The sequence below is a fragment of the Kogia breviceps genome, chromosome 15 (assembly GCF_026419965.1).
Source record: "Kogia breviceps isolate mKogBre1 chromosome 15, mKogBre1 haplotype 1, whole genome shotgun sequence".
NCBI lineage: Eukaryota > Metazoa > Chordata > Mammalia > Artiodactyla > Physeteridae > Kogia > Kogia breviceps.
Genome location: NC_081324.1, coordinates 82,078,567 through 82,101,277, shown reverse-complemented (window position 1 = coordinate 82,101,277; position 22,711 = coordinate 82,078,567). Strand labels below are relative to the sequence as shown.

Here is a 22,711-nt window from a genome sequence, read left to right as displayed (position 1 = left end):
ACAATCCTGCCATATTGCTAGGAGTTAGCCCATTTTATAGAAAGACTCAGAGAGGTTAAGTTACTTGTCCAGGGTCACACAGCCAACCCAGTCATGTCAGGTCTTAAAGCCTTTGCACTTTTCCACCTGTTTTAGAGCAGAAGCCTTTGCAAGGCTGCCCTCAGGTTCTTGGGGAGCCCACAAATGTTTGCTAAAACAACCTAAGGAGCCATGGTGGTGCTGGCTGATCGACTTGGGTGTGTGTTTCCAGGTTGTTAAGTGGGCTGGTAGACAAATATATTCACTAATAACTATGCAGTAGTTCTCATCAGGGGTGGTTCCACCTTCTTGGTGAGCGTTTGGAGAAGTGTGGGGTGAATTTCGGTTGTCAAAATGACGCTGAGCACTCCTGACTTTTGGTAGGCGGGAGCTGGGGATGCCACATATCCTGCAAGCAGGCCAGATTCACAGCAGGCGTGAAGAATTGCCCTGCCCTAAATGCCACCAGTGCTCCTGTTGAGAAATACCAGGAGGAATAAGTGCTGTGGGAGTGAGGAAGCAAAGGGCAGTGGGGGTTCTGGAGAAATCCCTTCTGGCAGGTGTGAATCCAGGAGGCTTCCTGAAGGAGGTATCATTTGTACTGAATTTTAAAGGATTGGCTGAAAAGTGGAGATTGGATGGGAGTAGGAGGGGAAGGGACTAGGACGGGATGACCTAGCAGAGGGAACTTTCTGGAGTGACCTGGAATGCCCTCCTTGAGAACTGCATCCAAGATGGGCTGGTGGGTGGGGAAGCACCCCTCTCAGAAGGAAGGGATGGGCGGGAGGGCCAGGCCAAGCCTGTTTTCAAGGCTCTTGGGCTCAGATTTTAACGTGGGCCTCAGAATCACCCATACCCCATCATGAGCCCATTTTATGGAAGGGCTTGGAGAAGCTAAATAGCTCATTCAGGATCACTTGTGACCTCCACAACATGCCTTCTTCTGGTGGTTGTGGGAAGCATATGATTCCCCATTTCCTTTCCTGATCCTGGAGATTTCGGGCAAATGCTATTTCATATTTTCCTTCTGGTCAGAGGGCCTTGTTTTGCTATTTTTCGCAGATGTTTTACTTTCCCAGTAGCTCCTCCTCTTTGGACTGGGTTTGAGAGCCCGGATGTGGGGTTCACTGGCCCCATGGTGCTGCAGTGGCCTTCAGCCTCACCTCAGTGCCTTCTTTCCTGGAAGACTGAGGAAATTGCATTTCCCTTTTGAACAGTGTTTTTTTTTTTTTTTTTTTTTTCCCCCCCGTTACGCGGGCCTCTCACTGTTGTGGCCTCTCCCGTTGCGGAGCACAGGCTCCGGACGTGCAGGCTCAGCGGCCGTGGCTCACGGGCCCAGCCGCTCTGCGGCATGTGGGATCTTCCCGGACCGGGTCACGAACCCGCGTCCCCTGCATCGGCAGGCGGACTCTCAACTACTGCACCACCGGGGAAGCCCTGCATTTCCCTTTTGGAACTGACTTTTCTTTCAGGCTGTGCTTGTTACAACTTTACTGACCTGTTAGCAATATGTGACCTTTTGTGTCTGGCTTTCATTGAGCATCATATTTTCAAGGTTCACCCATGTTGTAGAATATATCCGTGCTTCCTTTCTATGACCGAATAATATTCCCATGTATGGATATACCACATTTTGCTTATCCATTCATCTTTTGATGGACATTTAGGTTGTTTCTGCCATAAGAGCTTCTTAAGGCCACTTTGGCCATTCTTTTGTCTCCACAGCCCCTAACTAATAAACCTCTGGGCACAAAACACTGTGTTGTCACTGAATTTGCAGGGAGAGGGTGATGGAAGGAAGGTTCTCCAAAATCAGTTGGAGACGAGCTTCCTGGAACAAGGCTTTCGAGAATCCCTTAACGCCACTGCCACCTGCTCCTCCACGAGAATCCTAGCTTCCGTCTTACCCATCGCCTCCCAGATCACCTCACAGGTATTACAAGTGTGATTTTCAGGGAGAGCCTGGATTTCATTCAGTTTCATTCTTTTCGGTCATGATTTGTTAAATGTAGGTCCCCTGTGATTTTATTGGTATATGTTTTGTGAGACGTTTTTCCAGGAAAGTAAATCCATAAAGTAGAGGAGCCCTCGCCAGACAGTTGCTGCTTGAACCCTGTGGCCAGGCATGGAGTCAACTCAGTCTCCTGATAGCTTTGCCAGGAATGCCCACCAAGGACGTGGAAATGGAGCAGCGTGAAAACTGAACTAGGAGGAAGTCTAGAAAATTCCAGCCCCTCAACCCCTCCCATTTGACGGCTGGGAAAAATGTAGGGCAGGGAGGAAGGGAGAACACGGTCTTTTTACAGAGAGTGTCGCCTGTGAGCCATGTTGTGTGCTGGGCACTTTTATAGAAGATTGACTCTACAGCTGCTCTTTAGGTAGGTGGCTGCAGCTTCATTTTACAGCTGAGAAAATCAAGGCCCAGGTCCCCTGAGATCTGTATAGTTTCCTGACATACCTTCTAATCCTGAGCTCTCATGTCTCCCTCCACCTCCTTATGATGCCAAACGATGCCCACTTTCTCATGGAGTGGAATCCACATTCTCCAGGAGGTTATGGGGTGGAAATAATTTCCAAATGCTTGTGCTCTCAGGAAAATAAGATTTTGAATGATTATTTTTTCTTCCCTGATAAAACCAAAAAGAGGGGCATATTTAAAAGGAGGTGAGCGCTGTTAGACTTCATAGAGAAGACCTCTGGCTCTGGCATTCCCTGCTGGGGCGTGCGAGTGACCAAAATGGTGAAGGAATTATTTTAGCTGCCAGTGTTTTCAGTTTCAGTCATGTGCGTAGTGTTGCTGCTGAATTTTCCCCCTCAATTATGAACCATTTTAAGGATAGAGAAAAAACCCAAAGTTTTGTTTTGTTTTGTTTTTGACTGGCTCATGGTTTTGGATGGCTGGAAGGAGAACAAGGAGGTGATGGAAATGGGACAGAGCAGGCCACTGGCTCTGGAACCCTGATGATCTTTCACTGAACCCACACTTTTGGGAGGGGCTGGTGACAAGCCCTGCCCTGGGAACCGAGGAACACTGGGACTTGGTCCTGGTCCCTAAGGAGCTCCCGGGTGAGGGGTTTGGAACTGTTGGGGATCGCTTTGGAAAAGATGGACAATTCTAGCATTTTTCCCTTTTGAAAAGGAGAGAAAGAACATTGGAAGAGTCTGTTGTGCCCTTACCCTCACCCCATCCTGAAAGCTGCTGAGCAACTATTTTTATGTTGTCCCTTTTTATCCCGTTGGCTTCTGTAAATAGTTGAGAGATGGCTGTTGCAGAGATAAAAATGCTAATTCCAACCTGGAGAGGAGCGACTGATGGTCCCCCAAGGAAACGGGGGTGGGGGGTGGGGGTGGGGAGAGGTCAAGGTCTTGCGCCTCTGCCTGGGCATGAGGTAGGAAGTGAGTGGGAGTGGGTGGGGAAGGGACATTGTGGGAGGTGGCTGAGATAAGCCTCTGCTGGAGAAGTTTAAATGGGGAACCAGTGGTTTGAGTGGTGGGCAGGGTGTGGAGGAAAGGACACCTCCCTCATGGGTTTTTAAAGCTACTTTGCGATTTTGCCGGGGTTGGGGACAGGGTTAGACCCTGAGAGCCAGCTCCCGGGCCCTCTTTGGCCCTGCCTGGGGTTGCTTTGTGCTGGAGGCTGGGGAGGGAGGAGCTAGATTTAGCATCACCTCCAAACAGCAGGGAAGAAGGAGGAGAAGAGCTGTGAGTGGGCAAGGCCCGGGTGCCTGTGGATTCCCAGCCAGCCCCCTCCCTTTCTGATTTGTCAAGCTACAGAATGTTGGAGTCAAAGTCTTTTTCTTTTCATTAAAAATTGAAATTTCAGTTGTTTCCCAGATTCTTCCTTAGGTTCAGTGAAAGACTGGGAGGGATTCAGTAGGAGAAGAGGAAGGAAGTATGATGGTCCCCACCTCCCTTTTCTAAATACCCCCAACATCCACACCCACACTCACCCATTCACACTTACTGGCTCTTCAAGGCAGGGGCCTCCTGTGCACACCTGGCTTTAGGTACCGGGTGAGTGATGGGGGCCGCTTCTCCATGATACTTCATTATTGACCCAACAGTAGCTGCCTAGGAACTCTTAAGGCAGTGGAACTTCTTGCTCTGCCAGCATCCAGGGCCGAAGGGGACATTGCAGGGGTCAGGGTTCATGCCCTGGCCTAGCCGAGAACCTGCTGGGCTGCCTGGGAGAGGTCATCTCACCTCCCTGGGTCTCAGCCACTCCTTCTGGAGCCCTAGTGCGTTGATTATGAAAGCTGTGAGAGTGTGTGCAAAATTCTTGTGACACAAATAAGCAAGGATGTGAAATTATATGCACACTTTGCTTTTAATTTTGTAGAAAGTGATGCGTATGGATAAGAATTAGAAGGGAAGATGAAAAGAGTTAAGTTGGCAGGTTGTGATTAGAAACAAATTTTATTTTAATATAAATTAAAGCCAATTGAGGGGCTTGAACTTGATAGCCGTTGAAGTGCTTTCTTGGCAACAGCTTCTGTTTAGGGAGCATTTGCTGTGTGCAGGGGCCTGTGTGGTAGGTGAGGTAGGTATTGTTATCCTCAAGGTCACCAGCTAAGGAGAAGGGCTGTACCCCTGATCACGATGTGCCCCCCTTTCTAGGAGCCTTTGATTTCACACCTGTGCCCTCCCAAGTTGCTGTGTGGTTTGGGGCAAGTCACTCAGACTCTGTGTGCCTCAGCTTCCTCATTGGTGAGATCATGATAATAGTAACTAACTCATAAGTTTATTGTGATGGTTAAATGAGGTGATACATGCAAGGTGCTTAGAATAGCACCTGGCACTTGGCCAGCAATAAAGAGGACTAGTCATCACTGTTACTGTATCTACAACTACTATGGCTGCCACTGTAGTGATGTGATTCTTGTGTTAAAAGTACTAGTCAGTTTCTTCCCTTCATTTCATCCTATTCTTAAGCCCTTTCCTTCCCTGTTTTTGATTTTTTTTCCTTTAAAATTAAAAAAGAGAAAGAAATTAAAAAGGAGTTTGGAAGTTCTTGTTTCTGCCAGACCATCAAGGTGAAGGCTGTCAGGGAAGTTGCAGCTGCCTGCCAGTTTGGCCTGGTTGGGAGCTTTAAGGTGTAGGGAACTTATCATCTGGCAGGGAGCTTAGTGGAAAAGCTTTTCTGTCAATCAGCTCTGTGTCATCTGTCCGTTAGGACCTTTGATTGTAAATGACAGAAAACCAACTGCAAACTAACTTAAGCAAAAATGGGAATTTATTGGCTCATGTAGTTAAAAAACTGGGGTAGGTGGGCTTCAGGCATGGCTGGATCCAGGTGCCCATGCAATGTCTCCAGTTTTAGTTCTTTTCTATCTGTTGGCTCTCTTCTCTCTCTGTCAACTTCATTCTAAGGCAGGGTTCTCCCAAGCCCCTGGTAACTCTAGAAGTACATCTTCATTGCTCTATGTTCCACAGAAAGATACATTCTTAATACTTAACAAAATTCTAGAATAAAACTTAGTAGACTGACTTAGGTCACACGTCTACTCTCTTCTTTTTTTTAAGTAAATTTATTTATTTTCTCTTTGGCTGCGTTGGGTCTTCGTTGCTGCATGTGGGCTTTTCTCTGGTTGTGGCGAGGGAAGGTTACTCTTCGTTGCCATGCGCAAGCTTCTCATTGCGGTCGCTTCCCTTGTTGCAGAGCACTGGCTCTAGGCGTGTGGGCTTCAGTAGTTGTGGCACACGGGCTCAGTAGTTGTGGCTCACGGGCTCTAGAGTGTAGACTCAGTGGTTGTGGTGCACAGGCTTAGTTGCTCCGTGGCATGTAGGATCTTCCCAGGCCAGGGCTCGAACCCGTGTCCCCTGCACTGGCAGGCAGATTCTTAACCACTGCGCCACCAGAGAAGCCCCACACATCTACTCGTGAAACAATCACTTGACCAGAGCAATCAATGCCCAGTTAACCAGATTTGAGTCATAGTGGAACCCCTGAAGCTGATGGCACGGACAGCTCCATGGAGTCACCTTTCACACAGAAGGAAGGATTCCAGACATAAATCAGGCTGCTGTTATCAGACTAAAGGAACATAGAGTCTAGGCCAGCTAAAGAAAGCGTCTGACCTTCTGAGTGGCCTTGGGATGAATGAAATAAACAATGACCTCTAGCCAATATTTATTGAGTGCCGGCAGTGTTCCAGAAAGTTCTAGGTCCTGGAGTCCAGCAGTAAACAAAAAGGCAAAGGCACGGCTCTCACAAGTTAAGTCAAATCGATGTCTCTGTGCCCATGCACGTCTTTCCTGAATGCTGTAAGACACTGAGCCTTCACACTCTCCCCTCTCACACAGGTTGGAGCCGGAGGAATGGGCTAGATGTTCCCCTTTGTTAGAGATTTTGGCTCAGCCTGGACTTCATTCCAGATACAACATGTGGACATTGCAAGGCTGTACCTGTAATTTTTAGCCCCTTTCTGAAAAACTCAGACCAATTTTAGCTCTACTTGGCACCACTGCATAACTTTGGACAAATTAGTAAACCTTTCTGAGCCTTCATTTTCTTGTTGGTGAAATGAAATTGTTGGAACAGGTGACCACTGATATTATAGCACTAATATCCAGTGAGTCTCAAAGTAGGGCCTGTAGGGGTGAGACGGGTCATGAGAGGTAGAAAAGGGAAGGACATGTAATCGGGCACTCAGCCTGTCCTTGGCGTTGGGGAGATGAGGGGAAGCAGTGAGGACTGTGGTATGCCGGTGAGCATATGTCCTGTCCAAAGCTTCAGGGAGTTGTTGCCAGGAGTGAATACAGGTCCAGTGCTATCAGTGTCCAGTTCTTCAAGAGACTCTGGAAATTTTGATTTTTATCTGAACTCTCCTGGCTCTAAAGCGTTGGCATCTCATTCAAATAGTTTTAAATACAGTGTAGGCCAAGCAAAATACATTGGTGGCCAGATGTCACGCGATAGGGACTTTTTGCTCCAGGAACTGTGATGGGATGGGGCCTGTGCACACTAAAGCCAGCCTTATCAGAGTTCCCTGGCGGTCCAGTGGTTAGGACTTGGCGCTTTCACTGCTGAGGGCCTGGGTTCAATCCCTGGTTGGGGAACTAAGGTCCTGCAAGCCTTGCGGTGTGGCATAGACAGAGAGATAGATAAAATAAAGCCAGCACTATCCCTCATGCCCTCTGCCAAGGAAGGACCCTTGTCTCTGGGGAGACAATCAGTTTCAGTGCCTCTAAACTAAAGAATATGCAAAGAAAGACAGTTGTAATAGTCTGTGTCACTGAATCTGATACGACTGCTTGTTTGGGCCAAGGCCCCGAGTCTGGAATATTCCAGCTGGTGTCAAGCCTCACCGCTGCATCGGCTGTACAGCTGAGCCTCCCAGGTCTCCCACTTAAGTATTGGGAAACACCCTCTTAATCCGTGGCCCCTAGGGCAGCAGGCTTCTGTGGTTGGGAGGGGAGCTGTGTTAGTTTGCTAGGATTGCCTTGACAAAGTACTGCTAACTGGGCAGCTTAAACCCCAGAAATGTATTATCTCACAGTTCTGGAGGCCAGAAGTCCGAGACCAAGGTGTTGGTAGGGTTGGTTTCTTCCAAGGGTCATGAAGGAGAATCTGGTCCATGTCTGTCTCCTGGCGTCTGATGGCCGCTGGCAATCTGGCGTTCCTTGGCTTGTAGGTGCAGGACCCCAACCTCTGCCTTCACGTTGTCATGGTGTTCTCCCTGTGTGCGGGTCTGTCCAGATTTCCCCCTTTTTATAAGGACACCAGTCATATTGCATTAGGACTCCAGCATATCTTTCTGGGGGGGTCACAGTTCCACCACCCATAACAGGTGCCGAGTGGGGTCCCTGTGGCTTTGCCTGGGACACCCCTCCTGCTCTCATCAGCTTCCTACAAAGCTCCTGTGCTCTGGCACCTCCAGCGTGTGCATCCACCCTCACCCCCTTCCCAACCTCATTCAACCCCAGGAGTCTTCTTTCTGTTCTCTCCACTCTCCCACCGCTTTCCTGCTGCGAGGCCTTCTCAGAATGTGTTTCCTCCTCCTGGAGCAGGTTCCCGCCCCCTTAGCACCTACTCACCCTGTAGGTCTCAGCCTAAATATAATTTCCCCAAGGGAGGCCTTCTTTGACTCACCCCCTCCCATTCAGATCTCCCCTGGGTCCCTATGTTGTTCTTTTTTATCTCATCCTGGTTTTCTCCTCCAGTTTGTGCTTATAGAGTCACTTGTGCCCCTGCTTTTCAGAAATCACATCTGTTTTGTTTATCTGGCACATAGTAGGTCCCCAGTAATTACTCGTGGAAGGAACAAATGGGTGAGTGAGTTTCCTTTAGGACCTCCCTGGCCTCAGTTTCCCCAGGTGAGAGAAGATGCGGCTGGCCAAGCCTGTTATCCCAGGGAGGACATTGTCGCTGGCCTTGGCAGGATCCTCACAGCTATTTTGGGCCTCTTTGTTGTCCCGTGTTGCCCGGGACCTCAGGGGACCATGCAAAGGGTGTGTCATGGGTCAGGGCGTGTCACGGCCCGCTCACTGGCTACTTGCTGTGCTGCAGCTCCCATGGTGGTGGCTGGGCATTTGGTAAGCAGGCGCAGGTTGGAAAATGCCCCCAGGATATGGGAATGTGTTTCCTGGAGGCTGCTAGCATTTGGCTTCCTGGCAGGGGAATGAGGGCTCCCTTCATTCTGGCCTGGAGCCGGGTTTATCTGCTCCTGGAAGCGTCTGGTCCTCCATGGAGCTGCCTGTGAGAGGGGAGGGAGGGGAACTCAGGGCTGCCAGCCAAGGGCGGTGGGGAGGCTTCAGGGCCTGGGGAAGGACCCATGGATTGGGGCAGGAGGCTCGGGGAGGGGGCTTTTGGAATTTCGTCAGACCTTGGCCCTCCCACAACTGAATGCTTAGCTGTCCCTCCCTCGCAGAGGGCCTGTGAGGATTAAATGACCCAGGCAGAGCTGTTTCAATGTTTGCTGAAGAAATGCTCAGTTAGATGTTAGCTGTTATAATGCAAACCATTGTCTTTTTGTATGATTTTTCTTCTCCTGGGAGTTTTGGTAGCTTTCAACAGATCCTTAAAAGGTGTGTGACCTCATAGGATCTGTGACCTCAGAAACGGTCAGATTCTGGCTTGCACTCTGTGGGGTCAGTGGTGCTGAATGGCTAAGTCCTTGCCTGCCAGGCCTGCTGCAGACCAGTGAGGGGCCTCCAGGTGGCCTCGAGGCACTGAGGTCTGTGTCCCTTGGGGCTCTTTCCTGAGACCTGAACACACCTATCCCTCCAGCACAGGGGCCCGCACCTCTGCCTCAGAGCCAGCCAGTGCCTTTTTTCTCTCCTTTCTCCTCCAGGCCTCAAGGGCCAAGGCACGGAGCCAGATGCCAGCTCGTCAAGGAGACTGATTAAATGCAGCTTTGCCAGGGGTGGATGGCTTGGTGTCCTTGGCCTGGAGTGGCGATCGATAAGCAATTTTTTTCTGTTGGCAAGAAGAAAAATTCTCCATTAACTGTCTCAGGTGCTGCCAGACTAGTTTTCTTTTCAGGAACTCTGCAGCCATATCAGAGGTGGCTCTGGGAGGGAGGACGGGCCAGCGGAGGGGAGGCAGGCCCACGCTGCCAGGGCTACAGAACACACACAGGAGGAGGAACATTCTGGAGCATAGCCTGGCAGATAGTAGGCATTCAGGAAGTATTTGTTGAAAGAAGAGCTTTTTGAGCACTTAACCGTGCACCAGACACGAATACTGAGTTCTTAGTTCAGTTAGTCCTCATGACTCTCGGGTGAGTGCCCATTTTATAGAAGAGAAAACTGAGGCTGCGGCCCCAGGCAGTCGAACTTCAGGGACCCTACTTTTCCCCTCCTGGGAAATAAGGATTATAAAAAGGATTCGTAAAGGAACAGCAGCTGAGACCGTGGAGAACATTGAACTTGGGTTGTATTCTTTCACGGATGAGGAAGCCAAGACAGGGACACATTTAATGATTTCTTTCTCAGATACAGTCAGAGTGGGATAAAGGATTAGGAGACAGAGCCAACTGCTCCCTCCCTCTGCCTCGTGCCCCAGAGGTAGCACTCGGGCCTGATCATCCTAACTCCTATCGCGGTTACAGTTACTTTCTTTTAAAAATTCATTTCTGAATAGTTACTCTTTGCACACTTACTTTTACAAAAGTAAAAGTAAATACAGTAAAAGTTAAGTCCCTCCCACCCTGCCCCCCCTCACTTCTGCAAACCAGTTGTCTTCTCTTGAGGCCACTCTTATCATTTTCTTGTGTATCTTTCCAGAAATATGCTCTGCATATGATTATGTACGCGCGTATGGCCCCTTTCCCCCTATGTCAACAGCAGCATCTGAATGCCTTGGTTTTTTCCATGTAACAGTGTCGTGGAGCTAATTCACCTTAGGATGTACAGAGTCACCTCTTATAAAATAAACGCATGATTTTCTCCTGGGCTACATGTACCTCATTTTATTTACTCAGTCCCTGTGGATAGTCATTTCAAACCACACTACCAGAATAATTTTGCACGTATATCATTTTTTTATGTGTGAGATTGTCTTTAAGGTAAATACTCCCAGGTGCAGAACTGCTAAGTCAAAGGTATGTGCATTTGGAATTTTGTTAGATATTGGTGAATTTCCCTTCATAAAGGTGATACTAATTCATACTGCCCATAGCCTCATCAAAATAGTACTGTTATTATATTTTTTGTCTTTGCCAATCTGATAGTTGGAAGAAAGATATTTCATTGTAGCTTTATTATTTTTAAAATTTTGGTAAAATATATATAACATAAAATTTACCATTTTAACCACTTTTAGATGTACAATTCAGTGGCACTGTTTACATTCAGAAGGTTGTGCAGCCATCACCACTATCCATTTCCAGAACTTTTTCATCACCCCCAAAAAGAAACTCTGTGCCCCTTAAGCAGTGACTCCCTGCTCCCCTCTCCCCCGGTCCCTGGTAACCTCTATTCTAAAACTTCTGTCTCTATGAATTTGCCTATTCTATAAGTGAAGTCATACGGTATTTGTCCTTTAATATTTGGCGTCGGGCTTCCCTGGTGGCGCAGTGGTTGGGAGTCTGCCTGCCGATGCAGGGGACACGGGTTCGAGCCCCGGTCCGGGAAGATCCCACATGCCGCGGAGCAACTGGGCCCGTGAGCCACAATTACTGAGCCTGCGCTCCGCACCAGGAGAGGCCGCGACAGTGAGAGGCCCGCGCACCGCGATGAAGAGTGGCCCCCGCTCGCCACAACTAGAGAAAGCCCTCGCACAGAAACGAAGACCCAACACAGCCAAAAATAAATAAATTAATTTAAAAAAATATTTTAAAAAATATTTGGCGTGTTTCACTTAGCATGTTTTCAAGGCTTATCCATGTTGTAGCATGTGTCAGAACTTTATTCCTTTTTATAGCTGAATAGTGTTCTATTGTATAAATAGACCACATTCTGTTTATCTATTCTTCCATTGATGGAAACTTGGGACGTTTCTACCTTTTGGCTATTGTGAATAATGCTGCTGTGCACATGGGTGTATAAGTATCTGTTTGAATCCCTGCTTTCAATTCTTTTGGGGAGATTTTATATATATATATATATATATATATATATATATATATATATATATATATGTACCTAGAAGAGGAATTGCTGAGTCAAATGATAATTCTACATTTAACTTTTTGAGGATCCACCAAACCATTTCATTGTAGTTTGAATTTGCAACTTCTCTTACTATAACTGAGGCTGAGCATCTTGTCACGTAATCGGGTACTCTGTCATTCCTTTACACTGACTGTACTCTGTGTTCAAAAATTGTGCCATGTCCAGGCTGGCATGCTGTTGTTAGTTCCTTAGTGCCTTTCCCATTGATCTTTCCCTGCTCCACAGGGGACCCCATCTGCCCATGTCATGGTCTAGATTGCCTACATAGAAGCTATTCCATAAATACTTATTGCAGGACTGTCCCAAGAGGGCGGGTAGCATTTCTCTGCCCCTCAACCAAGCCCTCCAGGAAGCACTGGCTTTCTGCTCCCATCTTTACTTTCCTCTGTATCCTCCCACTGCCACCAAGTGTCCTAAAGAGATATCATTTTATTCATTCATGAAATCCCTCTACTCAGCCCTCACTGTTTTCCTGGCACCTTTTGTGACATGGGTGATCAGCCCAGAGCTGCCACTCTCTGCCTCTGTGGATATGCTCCCTGAATTCCAGTGGTACCTGTGACATTTGTCCAGCAGAATTTGTCAAACATACGAACCAAAGGTTAATATTCTGTCCCAGAGACAGAAGGAATTGACAGTCTAAGGGAGTGTGTCAATCTTTTTTTTTTTTAAAATTCACATAATGTAAAATTAACTATTTAAAAATGTACAGGGCTTCCCTGGTGGCGCAGTGGTTGGGAATCCGCCTGCCGATGCAGGGGATATGGGTTCGTGCCCCGGTCCGGGAAGATCCCACATGCCGCGGAGCGGCTGGGCCCGTGAGCCATGGCCGCTGAGCCTGCGCGTCCGGAGCCTGTGCCCCGCAACGGGAGAGGCCACAACAGTGAGAGGCCCGCGTACCACAAAAAAAAAAAAAATAAAAATAAAAAAATGTACAAATCAGTGGCATTTAGTCCATTCACGGTGTTGTGCAACCACCATCTATCTAGTTCCAGAATATTTTCATCACTCCAAAAGGAGACCCCATACCCATTGGCAGTCACTCCCCTTTTCCCCCAACACCTCCCCAGCCCTAGGCAACCACTAATCTACTTTCTGTCTGTACGCATTTGCCTATTAAAAAAATTTCATACAGGGAAATTCCCTGGCTGTCCCGTGGTTAGGACTCTGCGCTTCCACTGCAGGGGGCACGGGTTCGATCCCTTGTTGGGGAACTAAGATCCCGCAGGCCACGTGGCATGGCCAAAAAAGAAAAAATTTCATACAAATAGGATTATACACATGTGACCTTCTGTGTCTGGCATCTTTCACTCAGCATCATGTTTTTGAAGTTCATGCAGTTTGTAGCCCGTGTCGGTTCTTCATTCCTATCTAGTCATATTCCATTGTGTGGACGGACCACATTTTGCTTATCCATTCATCTGTCTGTGGACATGTAGGTTGTTTTTTCCCTTTTGGCTGTTGTGAGTAGTGCTGTTTGGATACATACCTAGGAACGGAATTGCTCAGTCATATGGTAATTCTCTGTTTAATTTGTTGAGGAACCACCAAGCTATTTGATGTTAACCTTTTTTTATCTCATATTTGCCTTACATATTGCAAGTACTAGCTGGGGGCTGAACTAGGGAAACATTAGATAATAGGTATGTTGAGCCTTGCTCCTCAGACGACACAAACTTCCCTGGCTCACACACTCTCTGCTGGTGTGACCCCTGACCCCCACTCCTCAGTTGAGAATCATTGGCCAGGCCAGGCCAGGGGACTGGACTCCTGTGCTCATGGTCTTTGCATTAGGAGACCTGGACAAATCCCTCTCCCTCTCTTGAGCCTCAGTTTCCCCATTTACAAAATGAGGGTATAATGGTGAACCAACAAGCTAGGGTGCTTGTGAAATTATCCTGAGGTGTGGAAGATATTTTATAAACTGTAAAGAGCTGTCTGAATCATTGCTATTGCAAAGTGAGGCAGCCTAGAGGTCACCGTGTGGAAGTGTTTCATTTGGCCTGCCCAGCATTTTAAAATATTTAAAATAATTGCTAATTTAAAAAAAATCAAGAGATCTCACTTAACATCCTGGCTTTAGGGCTTCTCTTGAAAAAAAAAAAAAAAAAAAAAAAAAGAGGGGCTGGGGAGATAACCAGACAATTCTAGGCCCCAATCCCTGTTTAACAGCAATTGGCTTGAGCTGGAAGTAGCTGCCACCTTTGTAGGAGGCGTGGGTACTCTATTTGGGGGTTTTCTCATACTTGGTTTCTACAGGAATTGAATTTGGGATTCTTGTTTTGTGTGAGGAGGGGCTTTTAAGATGAGGAAATGTGAAACTACAGGGTCCTACTGTATAGCACAGGGAACTATATTCACTATCCTGTGATAAATCATAATGGAAAAGAATATAAAACAGAATGTATGTATAACTGAATCACTTTGCTATGCAGCAGAAACTAACACAGCATTGTAAATCAACTATATATCAATTTAAAAAAAGGATACAGTGAGGAAATGTGGAGTAAGCTCTTCTATATAGACGCAAAAGATTTCAGATCACACTGTTTTGCAAAATATTTTTTTCAAGGACGGTGACTCAAAGCAGGAATGGGGCACCAGTCTGGCCCAGCAGGAGGGACCCCCTTCCCTCCCCCTGCAGCACAGGATGGGGGCAGCTGACCCTTCCTCTCTCTGCAGGTGGCGCCGCTGCCGGATGGGAGTGCCTGGGCACGTGCGTGTCGCATGAGGTCGGCACATGCACCATGTCATCATGCGTCTCTAGCCAGCCCAGCAGCGACCGGGCCGCCCCCCAGGATGAGCTGGGGGGCGGGGGCGGCAGCAGCAACAGCAGCGAAGGCCAGAAGCCCTGTGAAGCCCTGCGGGGCCTCTCGTCCCTGAGCATCCGTCTGGGCATGGAGTCCTTCATCGTGGTCACTGAGTGCGAGCCGGCCTGCGCTGTGGACGGTGGCCTGGCCCGGGACCGGCCCCTAGAGGCCCCTGGCGGAGAGGTCCCCCTCGATGTCTCCGGGTCCCAGGCCCGGCCCCACCTCTCCAGTCGCAAGCTCTCTCTGCAAGAGCGGTCCCTGCTGGATGCGAATGGGCGCTGCGTCTACCCGGCCCTGCCCCACTCGCCGGTGGGCTCTCCGCAGTCCTCGCCACGGCTGCCCCGGAGGCCCACGGTGGAGTCGCACCGCGTCTCCATCACCGGGATGCAGGTATGTGAGCGGCGGGCCCTGGTGCCCTTGCCCGGCGCCCGGAATGTCTCCGCGTTAGGTTGGGCTCCCCGAGAAGGATTCCAGCGCAACCAGTTGATTGGGGAGGTGACCCCAGGAAACCCAGGGAGACGTCAATAAAGGGTGCATGTTGGAGCCAGTCACCACTGTGGGCCACTGGGGCTCCATCTCTGGAGAGCCCTGGGAGACAGTGTAGGACACGAGCCCCCAGAGTTATTCCACCCGAGGGCCAGGGAGCTGGGCCTGTTACACCAACTGCTGGCAGTCCCTGAGTGTGGGCAGAGCCTCTCACAAAGAGCTGCACGTGCTGGCAGTTGGAAGTTGCGCTGGGGACTCTGAAATAGTGAGAGGCCTTTGCCTTCCCAGGCGCTGCCCTCAGCACCGTACCTGCACTTCTCACTTGATCTTTACCATATACTTCTGGGAGGTGGGTTGGAACTCAGATCCCCGGCACGGTTCACAGGGCCTGACCCACCCCCGCCGCACCTCCTGCCCCATCTCCTACCTTTGTGCTGCCGGCTCACAGAGCTCCGACCGTACCCACTTCTTTGGCCTCCTCATTCCCTCCGTTAGGCCTTTACCCTTGCTGTTCCCTCTGCTTGGAACCACACCGCCCTGCCCGCCCCATCTTTGCAAGGCCATCTCCATCTGGCTTCCAAGTCTCAACTCAGATATCACCTCCTGGGCAAGGCTTCTCATTCCGCCCCCTCTAAGCAGCCTCCTGTCCCTGTCCGTCCTGTCGCCCTGTTGACTTTCCTTCACAGCACTTGTCACCATCTGATCACCTGTGTGTTTGTTAAGTTGTTAATTGCCTGTTCCCCCGCCCCACTGCCCCCGCCTCAGCTAGGATGTTAGGAACAGTCCTGTCCGCCACAGGGTCCCCAGCACTGAGCACGCTGCCTGGTGCATGGTCGCTCAAAAATATTTATTGAAGGAAGGAATACATTTTATTGGGGGATGCCTGGAAATCAGGAATGGCTTTCTAAAGGGGCTGATATTTAACTACACACTGAGAGTTCACTGCAGGGGGTGAGCATGGCATGAGCAAGCGCCCCGAGGTACAAGGCATGAGCCCATTTAAAAAAAATTGTTATTGTTGTTTCATATCCTAGTTTATTAACTAGCCACAGGCCAGCTAGGTGACAGAGGTAGTCTCATTCCTCTAATATTTTAGTTTTAAAAGTATGATTACCATAACCCAACTAAGTACCAACATATTCCTTTCCATAGAATTCAGAATAGGTCAGGGATTCAGTTAACTGGAGTGTGGGGCCCCAAATGGGGGGCACTGTGGAAAGAGGGCTGGAGAGCGAGTTCGAGTTTGTATCAGTTAGAAATGAGTCAGCTTAGAGAAACAGACATCTCCCAACAACAGTGGCTTTAACACAATAGGGTTTTTTTAACCATGTAAAATAAATCTAGAGCTAGGCATTGGGGATTGGTGTGGTAGTTGTGTTGTTGCTTTTGCCCTTAAAACCTCATGATCTCAAGAGGGCTGCTGTGGCTCTAGCCTTCACAGCTCCATTCCAGGCAGGAAAAAGGAGCAGGGAAGAAAGGCAAAAGATGTCTGCCTCCTAAGTCAGTCCTCTTTCCTGGAAGCTCTACCCTGCAACTTCTGCTTATCTCCCACTAGCCAGAACACATGGCCACCTTAGCTGTAAGGGAAGCTGGGAAATGAAGTTTTCTAGCCTGGAATGTTGCCACGCAGAGTTCCACTTATAAGGAAGAAGGGAGAGACTGGTGTTTGGTGGGCAACTAGACAACTCTGCCAAGGTCAGAGCTTTAGAGGGTTTGAAGGTCAGGCTGTGAAGTCAGGACTTGACCCTGGAAGCAGCAGTGAGCTGGGGCTGATGTGGTCAGAGTGGATTCTTGGAAGATGAACTCAGCAGCGTGTGGGTAGGGCTAGATTATGAGGCAATGAGACCCCTTAGGACTGCTCTGTAGGGCCCCACCTCTGCCTGTCACATCCCTTCAGGACTCAGGGGAATGAAAACAATACTGGAGAGAAACACAAAACAAACTAAAAAGTTCACCAGTGAGGTGAGAGCTCTATGGGCCCGTTAACACAGCACATCAAAGGTGCAGGTGTGACGTGGAACTAACTCCAGTCAAAGGAAGTTGAGAACTGATTTAGTGTGACACCGTCTATGCCTCCCCAACCCCATCCCAAAACAGTACTCTGTATTTTCTACAGATGCATGTATGTGTACATTTACATAGAAAAAGGCCTAGAAGTTTATACAAACTGATATCAAGGTTCAGGGAGAGGGACAGAATTGGGGCATGGGAGGGGTTTCAAGGGAAATGTTGGGCTTCTCTGTAACACTTGAAGTTTTGCTTTCTATCATGTTTCTTTTCCCAGTTTTACTTCTTGTATCACTTAACATGTTCAGCCTAACTATACTGAGGTATAATTGAAGTGAAATAAACCGCACATATTTCAGATGTGCAATATGATCAGTTGTGATGTATGTGTACATCCATAAAACCATCACCCCCATCAAGATCACAGACATTTCCAGCCCACCCAACAGTGCATCCCTCCCCCACCTCCCCTTTCCCAGGTAGCGGCTGACCTGCCTTTTTTCATTATAGATTAGCTTACAAGTTCTGGAATTTTATATAAGTGGAATCATTTAGTATGTACTCTTTTTTAGCTTAGCTTCTTTCATAGCATAATGATTTTGTGATTTATCCATATTTTTGCACATACTAGTAGTTAATTCCTTTTTATTGCTAAATAGTATTCCATTGTACAGATATACCATAGTTTGTTTATCCATTTACCTATTGATGGACATTTGGATTGTTTCCAGTTTTTGACTATTACTAATAAAACTGTTGTGAACATTTGTATACAAGTCTTTGCATGGACACAAGTTTTCATTTCTTTTGAGTAAACACCTAGGTGTAGAATGGCTGGGTCATATGGGAAGTACTTGTTAAGAAACTGCCAAACTGTTTTCCAAAGAGGCTGCACCATTTTACATTCCCACCAGTAGCGTATGAAAGTTTCATTTGCCCTACATTCTGACAGTACTTGGTTTGGTCTGTCTTTTTGATTTTAGCCAGGTTAGTGGGTGTGGCTTTAATTTGCATTTCCCTGATGAGTAATGATGTTGAGCATCTTTTCGTGTGCTTATTGATCATTTGTGTACCTTCTTTGGAGAAACAGCTTATCAAATCTTTAGCCCATTTTTAATTGGGTTGTCTTTTATTAACGAGTTGTAGGAGTTCTTATTTATTTATTATTATTAGTTTTTGGTTGTGTTGGGTCTTCATTGCTGCACTTGGGCTTTTCTCTAGTTGTGGTGAAGGGGGACTACTCTTCATTACGGTGCGTGGGCTTCTCATTGCGGTGGCTTCTCTTGTTGCAAAGCACGGGCTCTAGGTGTGCAGGCTCAGTAGTTGTGTCTTGTGGGCTATAGAGCACAGGCTCAGTAGTTGTGGCTCACGGGCTTAGTTGCTCTGCGGCATGTGGGATCTTCCCTGACCAGGGCTCGAACCCGTGTCCCCTGCACTGGCAGGCGGATTCTTAACCACCACGCCACCAGTGAAGCCCAGAGTTTTTTTATATGTTCTGGATACCAGTCTTTTATCCACTGTAAGTGTTACAGATAGTTTCTCTTAGTCTGTGTCTTACTTTTTTTTCTCAGTAGTGTTTCAAAGAGCAAAGGTTTTAATTTTGATTGAAATCCAATTTATCATTTGTTTCCTTTTATATTTTGCACTTTTTTTTATACAAAAAAGAACTTTTGAGAAACTGTTAAGAAACTTTTGTTTGCGCTAAGGACACTCAGATTTTCTCCTCTTGTATCACTTTATGTTTTTTACAGGATAACACAGTCATGGATTATTGTTTAATTTTAAATTAACTTTTAAAAAGTAAATAAATGAACTTTTTAAAAGTGGGAAGAACCTTTAAAATGGGTATTAAAAGAGTACATACTTTATAATTATGCTCTTACAATGTACAAAAGCTGTACTGGTAGGGACTTCCCTGGTGATCCAGTGGTTAAGACTCCAAACTTCCACTGCAGGGGGCATGGGTTCAATCTCTGGTCTGGGAACTAAGCTCCTACATGCTGCGTGGCACAGCCAAAAAAAAAAAAAAAAAAAGACCACCACTGTGCTGGTCGAAGTCAGGATAGTGGTCACCCTGGACAGGTGCCAGTATATGGGAGATGCTTCTGGGGAGCTGGGAATGTTCCCTTTCTTGATTTAAGTCCTGGTCTAGGTGTTTGTTAAGTTTGTGAAAAATGTATCTAGCTACAAACTTACAATTCACATTCTGTGTGTTTCTACTTATTTTCCAGGATTGTGTACAGCTGAATCAGTACACGCTGAAGGACGAAATTGGAAAGGTAAATATCCCAGGAGCCAGGCTGGTTTTCCATACCTACCAAGGATGTCTTGGATACTGTGGAGGGAACCCCCACTAGATTTGGGAGTGGGAGAGGAGTCCTTGGAGATGAGGCTGGGAGGGGGAGGGTTTTGTCATTTATGGTCCGTCTGTTTTGTTTTATTTTGTTTTGTTTTTACAACGTACTGTGTTTCTACAAAAGCTCACAAAGCTTCCAGGGAAATTCCATATCACCAACATTGATGTTGGCTTTTTTTCTCCTTAAGGTACTCTCACATCTGTTTTTGCTTTTATATCAGCCAATGGGCAGTATCATTGCAAGGGTCAAAAACTCAAATGCCAATAGAGAGCAAGTGAATAATATAAATGAGAAAAACATGCTAGGTATAAGACAGTAGGGAGTGGTGAGGACTGTGGCAAACTGTTAACATATGGAAATGGTTATGGCTCCATATCCATATCAGAATCTGGATTTTTATATCTGACCTGTTCTAAAATGTTGGCCACCAATTCAAACTTTCTAAAAACTGCAGATCCAACAACATGCAGGGTGGATTTTGCCAATGGGCTGCCAGTTTGCAAGATCTGTATTAGGGTCCTCATTTTGCAGATCATAACTTCTGGATAGTATGTCACAGGCATCTCCCTTTATCCAGGGCTCTTATGGCGTGGTCAAGCTGGCCTACAATGAAAATGACAATACCTACTACGTGAGTATCCACATCCCCCTCCCTGCCCCCATCCTTGTCCAAAGAAAAAGGCTCCTTTCCAGCACTTGCCTTCCTGGAAGGTTTTCTTAGCTGTTGACTCATTTTATTCTTAGGTCATGTTTATTCTGTGCCTTAGGAAGGAAGTGGGGAAATGGGGAGGTGAAGTGATTGGCTCAGGAAGATTGAGTGAATAAATTCAGCAAATGTCTCATATCCTTACTCTGGGCTACCCTTTCTACATCCTCCACAGCACTGAGAACTGGGTGGTAGTGAGACAAACTGCCCTGGGGCTGAGACTTTGAAATCAGTCCAATGTGGGTTCAAGTCCTTGCTCTCCCATGTGCCAATTATGTGTCCTTGGACAAGTGACATAAATGCTGAAACTCAGTTTCCGCACGTGTAAAACGTCCCTTGCCCATCACTCCAGCTCACTTGTGTCTTGATTCAGTGGCAGCGAATCCCAAGGTTTGTGGCCTCCCAGCTGGGAGAGCTGACCTGGAACCTTGGAAGTACCCTCCGGCCTGGAGGGACCCCAGGAGTCCAGCTTCCACACAACCCGTGGAGTTGACCCATTCCAGTGACAGGGTGCTCACTGCGTTGTCCTGCGGCTGCTGGGGCACTGACAGCTTGGGCAGGCCTAGGAGTGGAAGGAACTCTCCCTCCACCCTCCTCCCCATTTTAACCAGGACATGGGGTCTTTCCTCCCACAGGCAATGAAGGTGCTGTCCAAAAAGAAACTGATCCGACAGGCGGGCTTTCCACGTGAGTTCGTTGGGCCAGGGCCTTTGTTCTTAGGTGCAGGGGCTGGGGCAATACAGAGAAGACCCACTGAGTGGTGTCCCCTGCAGAGGTGTCCTGGGTGGATTCCCCTAAAACAGCGTTGGGCCTCCTGCTGATGTTTTAAAATTCATTTTCTTTTAAAAATATTTACTGAAGTAATATAGGTATCAAGTAAAAAGAATCCCTCAGAGGAAAACAGTTTGTCTGTTCCTCAAAAAGTTAAACATGCTGTGACCATATGACCCAGCAATTCTACTCCTAGGCATATATACCCAAGAGAATTGAAAACACGTGTTCACACAAGGTCGTACATGAAGGCTCATAGTAGCACTATTCATAATAGCCAAAATGCAGAAACAACTCTAAATGTCTGTCAACGGATGAATGAATAAACAAAAGGTGGTCTGTCTAGTCAATGGAACATTATTCAGCCATAAAAAGAAATGAAACTCTGATACATGCTGCAACGCAGATGACCTTGAAAACATGATGCTAAATGAAAGGAGCCAGACAAAAAAAAAAGGCCACATATTGTATGATTCCACTTATATGAAATTTCCGGAATAGGTAAATCCACAGAGACAGCAGATTAGTGATTTCCGGGGGCTAGGGTTAAAAGGGAGTGGGGACTGACTGCTAATAGGTATGGGTTTTTTTGTGGTGGGGGGGGTTGAAAATGTTCAAGACTTAGTGGTGAGGGACTTCCCTGGTGGCGCAGTGGTTAAGAATCGCCTGCCAATGCAGGAGACACTGGTTCGATCCCTGCTCCGGGAAGATCCCAGATGCCACAGAGCAACTAAGCCTGTGCGCCACAACTACTGAGCCTGTGCTCTAGAGCCCGCGAGCCACAAGTATGGAGCCTGCTCGCCACAACTACTGAAGCCCGTGCACCCCAGAGCCCACGTGCCACAACTACTGAGCCTGCCTGCTGCAACTACGGAAGCCCGTGCTCCGCAAGAGAAGCCACTGCAGTGAGAAGCCCGCGCACTGCAACGAAGGGTAGCCCCTGCTCGCCACAACTAGAGAGAAAACCTGCGTGCAGCCAGACCCAATGCAGCCAAAAATTTAAAAAATTTAAAAAAAAAAGACCTAGTGGTGATGGTTTCACAACCTCGTGAATGTACTAAAAACCATTAAATTATATATTTTAAAATGATGAATTAAAAAAATTGAAATACCATAAGGTATTTCAATTATATCTACAAAAATGCAAAAGAACAGAAGGGTGTATAGTGGAGATCAACAGTTTCTTGCTGTACTCCTCCCTCTCCCTATAGGCAGCCCCCACTTTTCGCTCTTTCAGGAGCTGGTAGTTACTGCATGTGATCAGGTGTAGGTGTGCATATGCTGCTCCAGCATAAGCTCCCTGCCAGCAGTGCTGAGCAAAATGTTGGCGTGAGCTGAAAGGAGAAAGTAGCTAAGAAGAACATAAATCCCAAAACCCTGTCCTATCACCAGGACCCTGGTTTATCCTGCTTATCTGAACTCTGAGCCAGATAATATCCTTGTGCCATTATTTCTTGATTTATTAATTTTTGACATTTACTTCTGACTTCCTCTGAGGATGACTTAAACCACTCCTTTCCTCCCTTTCCCTAACCAGCCAATGAGGTGATACCACGATGTTCAGCTCCTTTGTTGTTACTACCCTTGTCACTTTCATCCTTGTTACAGCAGATGCAGCAAGTATCTTTCCTTTGAACTCGCCTTGCCTCTGTTCACATCCCACTCTGACACCTGCACCTCTGCTTTTACTTTTCCAAGGCTGACACATCCACATTCTGTTCTGTTAGTCACACTTAGATCCTTACTTACATATAATATGCAGTGTAAGTGTTTTGACTGTGGACCTTTCCATCACTGTGACCTTTTGACTGTCAGTCACTGCAGGACCAAGCAAGTCCTTTGTTTTTTTTCTCATCAGCTCTTACTTCTTTTCCTATCCCGGACTTTATTTTATATCTCTGCTACTTCCATGAGTTATGGAGGTGAAGGATAATGTTTTT

The 22,711-nt window shown here is 47.3% G+C and overlaps 1 protein-coding gene across 5 annotated transcripts in view; it reads left to right on the top strand.

The window, feature by feature from the left end:
• Nucleotides 1-22,711, top strand: part of CAMKK2 (calcium/calmodulin dependent protein kinase kinase 2) — a 58,072-nt gene that overhangs the window by 2,368 nt on the left and 32,993 nt on the right. For 4 of the 5 annotated variants that reach the window (XM_067015044.1, XM_059039572.2, XM_067015045.1 and 1 more), the window contains exons 2-5: nt 14,317-14,834; nt 19,169-19,216; nt 19,872-19,925; nt 20,636-20,687. In XM_067015044.1, the coding sequence (XP_066871145.1) occupies nt 14,382-14,834; nt 19,169-19,216; nt 19,872-19,925; nt 20,636-20,687 (607 nt within the window). In that variant the 5' untranslated portion in view covers nt 14,317-14,381. Of the gene's footprint in view, nt 1-1,743; nt 1,952-14,316; nt 14,835-19,168; nt 19,217-19,871; nt 19,926-20,635; nt 20,688-22,711 lie in introns of those variants that run through there. The other variant, XM_067015043.1, reaches the window with a different exon arrangement.